The 13,500-nt window shown below is 49.9% G+C and overlaps 1 protein-coding gene across 1 annotated transcript in view; it reads left to right on the forward strand.

The window, feature by feature from the left end:
* LOC135828425 (uncharacterized) overlaps positions 1–13,500 on the forward strand; it is a 25,295-nt gene that overhangs the window by 557 nt on the left and 11,238 nt on the right. The window contains exons 1-9 of the mRNA XM_065340877.1: positions 1–251; positions 1,124–1,183; positions 4,626–5,008; positions 7,233–7,382; positions 8,107–8,352; positions 9,453–9,531; positions 9,714–9,820; positions 10,870–11,765; positions 12,606–12,771. The exon at positions 1–251 is cut by the window's left edge and continues 557 nt beyond it. Coding sequence (XP_065196949.1) covers positions 1–251; positions 1,124–1,183; positions 4,626–5,008; positions 7,233–7,382; positions 8,107–8,352; positions 9,453–9,531; positions 9,714–9,820; positions 10,870–11,765; positions 12,606–12,771 — 2,338 coding nt within the window. The remainder of the gene's footprint in view (positions 252–1,123; positions 1,184–4,625; positions 5,009–7,232; positions 7,383–8,106; positions 8,353–9,452; positions 9,532–9,713; positions 9,821–10,869; positions 11,766–12,605; positions 12,772–13,500) is intronic.

The raw sequence follows: 13,500 nt of genomic DNA on the forward strand, positions 1-13,500 counted from the left end.
GGAGTTTCTGAAAACCCATGGCGACCTTTCGCCTTTCGAGAGCGAGACGATAGTGGGAGCTGGCCAGAGTCGCCATCGCGCCGAGGCGCTTGTTTCCATCATCCTGGCGAGGGAAGATGTGTGTAGCCTTTGGCAGGCGCTCTGGAAAGCAGTGCAGCGCTTTGCGCCGTCGATGTTCAAAACGTTCCACGGGACTATCGAGCAAGAGATTGGGTACTTCGCCGTGGACGTCGTATACTCGGGCTCCACTGGTAAGCCGTAGTCCTGGGTGATAATGATTATGTGTGAGCTGTGATGCCTGGTTTGATTCGGGCGTCATTGAAATGTTTCCGTGATTCCTTGGACCGATGTTGGTATTGTAATATTTCACACCCATATTTTTTGGCATTATTGTTGATAATGTGCATGATTGAACAGCCATGTAGATCTACCAGAAATAGTATCAATTTTGTGATAGACGCCTCCCGCGATGCTGTCGTGATGGCGAGTTCAGAGCTTTGAACACGTTCTACAGTATTATGTCAGGGTGTGCTCTTGTGTCCATGTCGTTTGGGTTTGCGTCCGTGTTTCTAGGATGTTGGTCACTGCGAGTCGCTGTATCATAATAGTAATAATTATTTTGAAAGGAATCTTCCCCAAGTTTGTGTTTGTTTGTTTGTATATTTTATTTGAATTCGCGCATCCAAACGAGCACAAATGCTCAATGACAGGGCAGCGAATACGTAGTTCGTTGGGGCAGTACTGTGTGAGTGTAACGTGTAGATTTGATTGAGTGGCAATTTCGTGACGCAGGAACCTCGAATCCTCCCCTTTCTAGAGAGCAATTATACCTGTCTACTAGTAGTAGTATACTGCTGATGAAGGTTTGTCTGATAATGCTGTGCTCTTCGCGTCCTCTCTTGTACGTGTGCATGCATTGTAATTTGTATTGTAGCTGATACGCATGGCGCTAGCGAGTTGTGGTCGCTAGCTACCGAGTAGGTCTACTCGTAAAATTGTTTTCAATTATGACTAGGAATGCGTGTCTATTTTGCAAACGAGATAATGGTGTGGGGCCTTTTTTGTGTCCACCACGATGCTCATGATGGTTGTGTTATGTGTACTGTCTCATTCTTGCTCACAGGAGGACGGTCGGGCCACAGTCTCCACAGGCCTCCTATCGACGCACGCGGAAATCTTGCTGGTATGCTTTTTCGGGGGAAATAATTCCGTGTAGATCTACAGACAGTAGTGCTAGTGCGTTCCTTTTCGTGCCTGAATGCGCGCGGGGCGTGGAGCGTGTACACCATCGTACACGATATTTGCATTGTGTAATGGCTGATTGACGAATTCTTGTTCTCCTTTTAGCTTTCGGATTATCAGGACTATGTGTATGGGAATTGTGAATGAATTATTTTGACGGTGAGCTAATGTATGTATCGTTGAGCGTTTTGGGGAATCTTGTGCCGAGTAGACCTACAGCTCGCCAGTCAAAGAAATGTCATCGCGATGTCGAGAGGATGTACTATGCTCATTCATAATAGTTCACGTAGCTTATAATGCGTATGGCGCGTGTCGACGAACAGCGGAGGGGTGTCTGTAGGAGTGTCGAAATCGACGACCCTTTCGTTTATTGAAATGACTTTGTTTGCTTGGATTTTTGGTCGCAGCGTTGGCTTCGTGCGTGCGTGTGCAATGTGGATTGAACCTGTGTGTTAGCCAGTTGCAAATGCCCAATGGCAATTCAGCGTTGTTGCCTAGCCGGTGATGATGTAGCGGCGGTGAGAGTAGTTCACTGCGCTGCTGATGCTCGTCTCCGATATGGCCATGATAAGACGGCGAAAGAATATGGTGTCATGCGCTTGCAGCGTATTTATCTTCGCTTCAGGCTCAGTTCAGCGCAATCTGAACTACTACATGTACTGTCCACTGCTGGCCCGCAGCACGAACACATGGACTGCGCGAGACTGGGCCTGACTGTTCGCTGCTGTTCACTCTGTTGTTGTCATGATGTTGGCCTTCGCAGCTACTACTACTACAATGTAGTTAGTTCACAAGGAGGTGTTCCGCTGTTCGCCCTGTATGTGCGCGTGTGCTGTAACGTCGGCGTCGCGTGTGCGAGTATCTCTTTGTATCTACTCCTGGAGCCGCGAATCATTCACGGCACGAGAAAAAGAAGAAGAAAAATTGGTTGCTATCTCCATCGCCGACCCCTCGCGGTGAAGGTTGATTACAAGAATACTCTGTCGCGTTCAAGCGAAGCGCGTGTACCATTATGTAGTGCACTCGAACAATCGAAGGCTCCGCTGAGCCTTGTCTACATCCACATGTAGGGTAGTTGTAAGTTTTGGTGACGACAAACAAACTCAAATTTGTCAGACATCAGAATCAGATGCAGGCAATGTGGACCTTTTGAACAGTCGCCTCATGAGCTCAGATGTCTGTAGCTGAGAACACACGCCGCGGAAGAGTAGCAGCAGCAATCGGTGATCCGTTCCTGTATCCAAAACTAAGCTGCGCGATAGTTTACTGGATCAGTCGGAGGGCACTTCACGAAATCGTAGCCCTAAAGCACGCAAAAACTAAATACACCACGCTTCCATCGGAGTAGAGAAGGACAGCGCGGTACGGTGTCGCTGCTCGCTCGACACGCGTTTTTTGGCCCTGGACTGGAGTCAAGATAGGCTGTACCTAGTACCTCTTCGCTTGATTTTCCGCTCAGGACCAGCAGAGTCCACTTCCTGCGTGCGCCTCCGGCTGGAGCGTCACTCGCGCTTCTCCAACGCAAATGTTTCCAACAGGTTCTGCGCTGAGTAATGACTGCAGTGAATGGCGCCCGTGCGCTCTGCAAGTGTCGCAGATCGATCCTTCAACGTTGCAACAGAAATAGTCGATGCCGTTTCCTCACGGACTCGTTGCGGTGACGCGCTGGGTCCCTTTTATCCTCTCCGATAATCTAGAGCTGTGTGCGTGTTCTGCAGCGAGCAGAGCCGTGAAACACTTGAGGTCACGAGCAGCAAAGATGTCAGTGAGTAATGCGCAGAGCGGATAAGAACAGATGGTGACGCACTGGTCTGTGACTTGACCCGACGACCTGAGTTCCAGGCAGCTCAAGTAACAGTTTAGTCATTCATTTATTCTGATTTCCCTCCTCATTCTGAGGAAATTATTAGCAGTGTTGTGAGTTGTGGATGGGTGAACATAATTCTTATCAAGTAGAAACCAGTCCAATTGTGTAACACTTGACAGGGTTATCCTAGCACTGCAGCAACAGTGTAAACTGAGTTACCTGTGCCAGAGGGTGGTGCCATGCATTTGAGTGATACTCCAATTATACCCTCAGGCTCAGGCCACCTACACAGTGTACTACTTGACAAACTGAGTCTTGTGAAGTGGCACACATCACACAGTGACAGTTATGCATGTGGGTGGTACTACACTCTACAGCCTGCCATGTACAGATGTATGATGTAGAGAAATCAGAAATCCAACGCCATAGAGAAATCCCACGCCATAGAGAAATCCCACGCCATAGAGAAATCCCACGCCATAGAGAAATCCCACGCCATAGAGAAATCCCACGCCATAGAGAAATCCCACGCCATAGAGAAATCCCACGCCATAGAGAAATCCCACGCCATAGAGAAATCCCACGCCATAGAGAAATCCCACGCCATAGAGAAATCCCACGCCATAGAGAAATCCCACGCCATAGAGAAATCCCACGCCATAGAGAAATCCCACGCCATAGAGAAATCCCACGCCATAGAGAAATCCAACGCCATAGAGAAATCCAACGCCATAGAGAAATCCAACGCCATAGAGAAATCCAACGCCATAGAGGAATCCAACGTCATGAATACATCTGTGTGTGGCAATACTTGTGGCTGGCACAACTGCCTAGTAGTAGTACTGCCGCCGGTCTGTGCACTGAATGCTTCAACTAGTACTGTGTACGTATACATTTAAGTACAAATTTTCGTTTACGAAATCTGTCGTTAGATCACTCCACCAGCAGGTTCGTTGCGTACTAAATTTCATTTTTGGTCGAGGTCCGTTACCCCGAACGTTCAGAGAAAAAAACTTTAGTTTGGTACGAACTTTAGTTATTTTCGTGCCCCCTAACGAATATAGCGAAAGTAAATTCCAAGAGAAACTTTGTTCTTATGCAGTAGTCATGAGGTGTAACTTCTCTGGCAAGAACTGTACATTGCATGATGTAGTGCATGGCCACACCCTGTGTGCACACTGCCCACCCACAGGGTGCCGCGTAGACGCAGGCGCCCACCCTGAACGTCCACGTCTAGATAAGAGGGATTATGAGTTTACTCAAATCCAGTGCACGTGTGCGATTGATCAAGTGCTGTATTTACTTAACAATGATCTCAATAATGTGATGAATCAAACTATATGCGCAATATTTTCGTTTCTATGATTGTGATGAGTACGTCTATAGTTTTATTCATTGCTGTGTTTATGTTTTATTAAAATATTTGTTTTTCTTCACCGATATGTACAAATATGTACAGGTGTTTATGTCTATGCCTTCTCACCGGTCGTCACTCACAAGATGATGAGAATAGTGTTACTGATATGTTTTGTTTTGTTTTGCTCGGCATTACTGTCTGTTGTGCTCGCTTGTGCAGTTTGTCCGATCAGCGACGGGCTAGGCAGTGACATCGTGTCCGGTCACACGGGTGTGGGCGTCGAAGCCGACGGCAGCTGCCGATTCTCCTCGCCGTTCTCCCTGCCGGTCGGCTCGGCGGGTCGAGCGGCCACGTGCGCTAACGATGCGGCCGCTGCTGCCGCTGCTGCCGTGGCGCACCACCAGGCGGTCAACTGGGAGACGATGCTCGAGCAGCACAGGGAGGAGCGCGACACGGCGAGACACGAGCGCGGGCAGGCGCTGGACACCAACTTCCGGCTCACCAAGGAGATCCACGAGGTGCGCGAGGCGAACGAGGCGCTGCGCGAGTCTGTCGCGGCCCTGGAGGCGGCCAACAGTAAGCTGCAGGAGAACAATGCTCAGGTGAGTGTGATGACGGTGTGCGGTGGTTTGGTGGTGGTTTGGTGGTGGTATGGTGGTGGTTTGGTGATGGTTTGGTGGTGGTATCAACTCTGCTGAGAGCCCTGGGAAAACAGTGGGTGAGTGTGATGGCGGGGTGCGGTGGTTTCGCGGTGGTATCAGCTCTGCTGAGAGCCCTGGGCAAACAGTGGGTGAGAAGGATGAGTACAGGAAAACCTGTCGAGGCAACCGCTTGGAAATAGGCAATCACCTGTACAAGAAGACTATTGCAACCAGGGCCAAGGGATGCTATTCCACGTCAGGCGAAATTACTGGTCAGTTGGCGTCACGCATTTTTCACAAAAATTTGCGTTTCACCTGCTGGGAGAGTATGCGTGTACTCGAGTCTCATCCTGAGCACGTTTTTTTCTTTCTTTTTTCAGCTCCAGTATAGCTGTATTTTTCATTGCAAAGCCGTCCTAGCTCGATTGTTGTGTTCGTTGTTCAAATGAAGTGGATATTCAATCATGAAGGCAGAGGACATAGGAGCCTGATTGGAGTTTCTCGTGGCATAGGACGGCCACACAGAGACACTTTGGGATTTTCTGAATATAAAATACCGTACGCACGATGCTGAGATCAATGTGTGCGATATCAAATTGTTTGTGATCTACCACATCGAGCAGAACGGGATCCAAACACAAGCTTACCGACGGTTAGGCTGCCGACCTGACTGGACAAATGATCCCTGGCTTCACCAGACGCCAGAAGTTGGACACCATGTCCTTTGCCGCGACGTCCATCTCCAAAAAGAACTCCATCTTCGTCGTGAAAAGGCTTGAAATACTCAATATTCAACCGAGATTCGCGGTCTCACGCTTTCTCAGATCCAATCATTTTTTGTTGTAGCAGTTGCAGGGTAGATCCCCGCCACTACTTCAATAGAAGATGGCTCCAAAGCATGCCTGGGACAAGCCATATCGAGGTTGCAAGCCACCCCTCTCAGCACTTTTTTTGAAGAAATTCGAAATTTCAATGGTGGAAGATATACTATGAAGAGAATTTCAAAAAGTATGTTTCGCGGAGCGATCGCTCAACCTACGTCATTCAAACTTTGCAGGATGGTTCAGACGTACATGCTAGGCATGGAACCACAGAAGATGATATCATAGCTGACACACAGAGTCACACACACAGCAGATTCGTGTGCACAGATACTAAATTAGTGGACGTCGTCATCTTCTTCCCGCTGATCTCAAATGTACTATGACGTGCTATTTCGCCTGACGGTCCAATGACCCTGGCAAAGGAGACCACCTGGTAACAGAGAAGGTTTTTGTGAGCGGTCGTCTTAGACAGGTTTGACTGTAGGTGTATGCAGAACACGCATGGCCCAGTGGAAATATTGCGGTAAGACTCGCTCTCCTCTCTTGTCAAGCTTCCTGCAGGTTTGGTGAACAGAAAATTTAGGTACAGAGAAGCAGTTCCCTATTGGATTATGTGCGTTAGTGTTTGTTCGGTGTATTGAATGAAGTTTTAGGTATGAAACAGATACACCGAAAGTACAGAAAATAAAAGTACACCGATTGTGAAATAACAGTATGCAGTAGGCTGTATCAAGCAATGATTGTGATGTCCTCAGGAACGTGTGTATACAATGACTGCATACTTTGCCACACTGTGCTGCGACTAAACTGGAAAATTTCGGCGGAGATTCATTTTCGGTAACTTCGGAAGGGGTAATTTTTACCTGAACTAAAACGTGACCTAAAATTCAACAATGCCATGCCACACAGTGTGCAGAATGCATTTTTGGATCTAGAAAACTGGTTTACCGAAATTTTCGCACTGCCGAACTGTTGATTGTGGGAAACACCGACATTCTACACCACCGAAAAATCCCGGTTTTACATTATTCTGCCATTTCTGTCCTGTGCACGCAGATCATGTACTGTATAGCAGGAAATTTTCGGACGGAATTTTTCCGGACAAAGCCAAAATTCGACCCTTCCGTAGTACGGATTTTAGTTTCGTACAGTGCTGTATGCTAGATGCACGTGTTCGCAAGCAGTACGCATGTATAGTGTACATAATTTCACCTGAAAATGTTTTTGTACAAAAGAGGCCGTGTACGAAATTGTACGAAAATATACTCCGTCCGAAAATTTCCTGCTATACAGTATCTAACTATTCTGCCGTTTGAGTCCTGTGCACGCAAGTAAAATAATGCTGTGTTTGCTGTCTGCAGCTGACCGTCCGTAACTCCGAACTACAAACGTCCGTTGAGAGCATCCATGCAAATCACCGTCGGCAACTGGAGAGCACACAGACGGCCGTGCAGCAGCTGCTGGTCATGCAGGATCAAGAGAAGAAACGACAGGAGGAGACTCTCACCTACGTAAGACCAGGGGCTGCGATCACAGGGCAGTGGGGTCATGGTGCGACCAGGGAGGGTATCACTCACCGGGGGGGGGCATGTGGGGAGGGGATAGGATTTTCGGCCAACAGGGCACATTTTAGCGCTCAACAGAGTACAGGTGCTCTGGGCGGACCATCCTGGACGAAACGTGGCACGACCATGGTCGTATTGGTCGCACCGTGTGTGATGCCCCTGTAAGACAGTCGTCCTCTCATTGCTGACTTGTATCATTTGAGTCAATGCCGCATCCGTTTTCCAGGACAATGGGGCAAAATTGTCCCGAGTGCATCATTACCCACACAAAACATGAAATTTCATATGAACAGATAATTATCTGGAATGTTCTGGTATCAGATGTCAAATTCCGACAGCAGGGTTGTTGACGATGGACCAGTCTAGAATTCCACCCAGCAGAGCATACCAATGTATAGACGGTGACTCAACTGTGCATTGACTGTAATGCATGACAACGATGGGACTGGTCTAGGTTAGGAGGTTGACCCCCCAGTTCTTCGGCCACCGACAGTACTGTACGGTTTGTTTTCTGGGACACTATTGCTTGCATGGTGTGTTTGCTTTTTTTTTTTTTTTTTTTTTTTTTTTACTTTGCACATTTTAAACACAAACAAACAAATATGCAATGCATTAGTATCCCAGAAAACAAGTTGTGATATGTGTGGTTGTGGCCACCCGATGTCTGCAGGCGTATCGCATCCAGGAGCAAGAGGCTAAGATTCTGAACCTGACTGCTCTGCATGAGAAGGCCAGCGAGCACGTGAACATAGAGCAGCAGAAGCTCTCGCAGGCGCGCAGCGAAATGGAGCGCACGCGGCGCGAGCTGGAGGAGACCCGGCAGCGTCTCACCGGCTCTATCCCGCTCAAGTGCGTCAAGTTCACCGTCTGCAATCACAGTATCGCCGACTCCGGTGTGCAGAGCGAATCATCCGGGGTAAGTAACTGTTTCTAGCGCTGGTGGTTGGTGGGTGGGTGCGTGTGTGTGTGTGTGTGGGGGGGGGGGGGGGGGGGTGTTGATGTGTCGTGTTCTTTGGTTTTAGGCTGATCTTTTTCTTCAGAGAAACCCCATTCATCTGGGGTAACTGGCATTCAGGTTGCGTACACGTCTACCCTCGTCAGCACGCCATCGGTTACAAGGCCAACCTTATCAGTCGACAACGATCTAATCTAAAATCCACTGAAGCCTGATACACGTAGCATATTCAAGTCCGTATAGTAGATAGTACTCGTTATAAGACAAACTCTTGAAACCCGCGGGTGTTGTCTACTATCGAGGGTAGACCTGTACCTGGATAAGGAGACCACCTAGTAACAGAGACCACCTGGGAACAGAGACCAACTGGTAACAGAGACCAACTGGTAACAGAGACCAACTGGTAACAGAGACCAACTGGTAACAGAGACCAACTGGTAACAGAGACCAACTGGTGACAGAGACCAACTGGTGACAGAGACCAACTGGTGACAGAGACCACCTGGTGACAGAGACCAACTGGTGACAGAGACCAACTGGTAACAGAGACCAACTGGTAACAGAGACCATCTGGTGACAAAGACCACCTGGTGACAAAGACTACCTGGTAACAGAGACCACCTGGTAACAGAGACCAACTGGTAACAGAAACCAACTGGTAACAAAGACCACCTGGTGACAAAGACCCCCTGGTAACAGAGACCACCTGGTAACAGAGACCACCTGGTGACAGAGACCACCTGGTGACAGAGACCACCTGGTAACAGAGACCACCTGGTAAGAGAGACCCCCTGGTAACAGAGACCACGTTTTGAAGGTCCCTCGAGCCGTCGCCCTGGACAGGGCTCACTGTTCATGTACCCGTGTTGAGTAAAAAATACTTGTGACGTTGACCACGCTGATGCAGGTAACGCATGGTCCTAGATGACCACCTCGGCCTGGACTGAACTGTGTCATTTCCACTCATATGACCGGAGATAAGAGGATCATCTGTTGGGGTCATCTCAACAGATCGCTGGCGGATTTTGCTGACAACGTTTTCTGGTGTGATTTTTGTGCAGACGGTGAATATCAGCAATGAAAGGCCGGTGATGTTTCTGAAGGAGGTTGATCTGGACATTCAACTACCACCAGATGCAGGTGTGTGTAATGTTCTCTGTGTGTGTACGTGTGTGTGTGTGTGCACGTATGTGCATATGTGTGTATGTTTGTGTCTGTACGTGTGTACATGTACGTGTGTGTACGTGTGTATGTTTGTGCACGTGCATTCAGCCAAGGTCCTATCTGTTTGTGTGTACGTTGTTGTTGTTGTTGTTGTGCAGATCTTGGTGGAGGTATCGTAGCAGACCGTGCCCTGGTGATCAAGGAGATCACCAACAATTCCAGCAAGGACAATGGACAGCTGCTGGTCGGTGATGAAGTTAGAGAGGTATGTCCTCTGTCATACTCAATAGCCGTGCTCCTGGAGGGCTATTGTATGTATGGGTATGTGCACCGTATCCTCACTCACTTACTGCGCTGTGGTGAGCCCATACTGGTATGTGGAATCACATTTTCAAGTCCACCCGTGGGTTGCGGGTTTGGGGGCTGGCAGCCGTTGAGCGGTTCAGTAGCCGCAATTGAGTAAGCTTTCCTAGATGTCTTCTGAGTCTCTCTTCCTTCTCCCCAGGGGAGACCGATGTGGCCAGTTTATGACTGTGAGCAAGTACAGCACACTTTGGGTGTATGTGTAAATGTGCGCAGTACAATTTAGCGGAAGGGCTAACAGCGCCAATCTATCCTTTATGTTGCACATGGAAGCATGAAGGAGAGAGAAATAACGCTGGTTTGTATGCAGGCGACACAGCTCTGAGCGGGGTAATCGCAGCCGTTGTCACTTCCCGGAAAGAGCTATAGCGCCTTGACATGCTTCTTTTGCGTGCGTAGCATTGGTGTTCAGCTGCTGTCATTAGCACGAAAATGTCTTCCACACCTTTCTTTTTATGATAGCGGGGATGTCCTTCACTTCGTTTGCATGTAATACGAAGCAGCCACGCACGGAAACTGGACAGTTTTGGAAAACGTTTGGAAAAAGTTTGGAAAATGTTTGTGACAGTTGACGGGCCCTGCTAGTACAGCGAAACCTATCTAAGATGACCGCTCAAGGGACCTTCAAAACCTGGTCTTTGTTACCAGGTGGTCATAGCATTCCTTGCTCCTGGTTTCAGTAGTCTTCCAGGACAGGTGGTCGCCTTATCCGAGTGGTCGCCTTGACAGGTTTTTACTGTAATTGCTTGCATAGTCGATAATAGTGCCCCGGGATATGCACAGACTGACTCCATCTGTTTCCAGTAGGGCTGTGTCAATAGTAAAAAATGAAAGAAAAAAACCCCAGCAGATATGTACAGGTAGACCAGTACTGCTATGCTTCTCAAGCCGTGCCTGCTCCCGGGTAATGCAATGCTCTGGTTTGCTGCTGGTGTTGCGTTGTGCAATTAGGTGAACGGTGACGTGTGCGCCACGCAGACGGACTTCAAGCGCATCCTGTCCGACTCGGAACGCTCCTCGGCGCTGAACGTCAGCGTGCGCCGTCGCCTGGTCCTGTCCGAGTGCGGCTCGTGCTCGCAGCCCGGCACCGCCGGTCGCAGCGGTCCTCTGATGAACTCCCCGGTGTCCACCGTCGCGTCCCCGATGACGCCGTACGCCAAGCGCCTGGCCAGCGTCGCTCCCACCCTGCCGCCGGTTCCCGTGTCGCCCAACGACGCTGTTACCGTGGTGACGAGCGCGGCGATGAACCGCCCAGACTCCAGTGCCGGCATGTGCGCCGTGTCCAGCTCCAGCTGCACGGCCGTGCGCCACAAGACCGAAGTGGGCGCCCAGCTCTCCTCGGAGAATCTGCCCGCCGAGCTGTCCGACGAGGGCGACGACGATGACAATGACGACGGCAGCGACTCGGTAGTGCTGCCCGCCATCACGGTCACGGAGCCGACACGCAGCGGCTGCGGTGGTGGCACCAGCGCCAAAGGCCCGCTCCGCACCGTGCGGCTGCAAGTGGACGAGCTGCGCGCGCCGAGCTACCAGGTCGACGGCAACAAGCGCATGACCGATCGCTTTCGCTCGGCGTCCATCCCGCACCTCAGCACGCAGTCGATCAGCTCGCAACGGCGCCGCAGTGAACCACAGGTGCCGACGATCAGCGTAACACAGGCATCCAACACAGTAAACCTCATCCTGCCCGGAATGTTCTGCAAGAGCTCGTCGTCAAGGTCGGCCATGAGCCAGTCCTCCGACGTGATGGCGCATCCCAAATCGAAAGGCTGCACCAAGATAGACAGGCCGCTCAGACTGACCGACGCTCAGCTGAAACGCATCGGAGCTGGCCACGCGCACGGGAGGTAAGTGTGGCGGGCCGTCGTTTTGTTAGTGCTACACCAGGGGAGTAGAAATATTACTACACGCCGTTGAACTAGTGCTTTGTATACACCAGTGGAGTAGACATATCACAACACACCGTTGAACTAGTGCTTTGTGGACACCAGTGGAGTAGAAATATTACTAAACACCTTTGAACTAGTGCTTTGTGTACACCAGTGGAGTAGAAGTATTACTAAACACCTTTGAACTAGTGCTTTGTGTACACCAGTGGAGTAGACATACTACAACACACCGTTGAACTAGTGCTTTGTATACACTAGTGGAGTAGAAATAATACTACATACCGTTGAACTAGTGCTGTGTATGCTACAGTAGCATTGAAGGAAAGGGGGGGGGGGGGGGGGGGGGCTCCGCGTCAGGCTCATGATGGTCCCGTATCTTCGATATGCCAGTGCGTGTCTGTGCGTGGGTGCATGTGTTCGGGTGTTTGTATGTGTGTGTGTATGCGTTATGTGTGTGCGTGTATGCATGCGGGTGTGTGCAATTGATCCACTTGTCTGTCGGACCACTGGGAGCAGTTCTAAAATTAGAGTTGTCTTGTTGTCGGTGTAACATGTTGGGTCGACAGAGAGGGCGATGGTGGGGCATGGCAAACTTTTCTTATTGTCCGCAAACTCCAACACAGCCACTTACACAATTATGAAACTTCAATCCTCGACTCGAAGAACGGTCTCTTTACTGCGATTCAAATTTATGTTCTGCCAAATGTTTGCGCCTGGCCCATCAGTAGGGCAGCACATGATAACATATCCATTCTCATGACGTTTTGTTGTGACATTCGTGTCTTCCTGTGCCCACAGCCGCAGGGAGATTGCCCTACACTACCCACGCACGGGTGACACAAGCTTTGGCCTGGACGTTGAAGAATGGGGGCTGGTCGGTGGACGTGGCTGTGGGACGTTCATCAAATCAGCGCCAGACTGGGTCATGGAGCATGGCGTCAAGATGGGCGATCGCATTCTGTTTGTAAGTATGCCAAGCTGCATCGGCTCTCCCTGCCTCTCTCTCTCTCTGTGTCTCTGTCTGTCTATCTCTGTTTGTCTCCCTTCCTGTCTCTCTCCTCTTTCTGCCCCTCTCTCTCACTCTCTCTCTCTCTCTCTCTCTCTCTCTCTCTCTCTCTCTCTCTCTCTCTCTCTCTCTCTCTCTCTCTCTCTCTCTCTCTCTCTCTCTCTCTCTCTCTCTCTCTCTCTCTCTCTCTCTCTCTCTCTCTCTCTCTCTCTCTCTCTCTCTCTCTCTCTCTCTCTCTCTCTCTCTCTCTCTCTCTCTCTCTCTCTCTCTCTCTCTCTCTCTCTCTCTCTCTCTCTCTCTCTCTCTCTCTCTCTCTCTCTCTCTCTCTCTCTCTCTCTCTCTCTCACACACACACTCTCACACACACACACTTTCTTTCTTTCTATCTCCCCCTCCCTCCTCCCTCCCTCTCCCTCCTCCCTCCCTCTTCCTTCCCCTCCCTCCCTCTCCCCTCCCCCTCCCTTCCTCCCTCCCTCTCCCTCCCTCCCCTCCCATCCCTCCCTCCCTCCATTGGTTCTGCTAATCTTAGGTGTTCATTGTCGCTGCACATTTACCGACCTGTGGTGATTGCGAGAGTTTGAATCTGAAATTGATGCTGTCGAATTGTCCCCTGACGGGTCGGATTGCCGGGAAAGTTTCCATATTCCACTGCTGTCTCCTCTCACCATGCATGTGCATATTGGCATG

The sequence above is a fragment of the Sycon ciliatum genome, chromosome 12, assembly GCF_964019385.1.
Source record: "Sycon ciliatum chromosome 12, ocSycCili1.1, whole genome shotgun sequence".
NCBI classification, from domain to species: domain Eukaryota; kingdom Metazoa; phylum Porifera; class Calcarea; order Leucosolenida; family Sycettidae; genus Sycon; species Sycon ciliatum.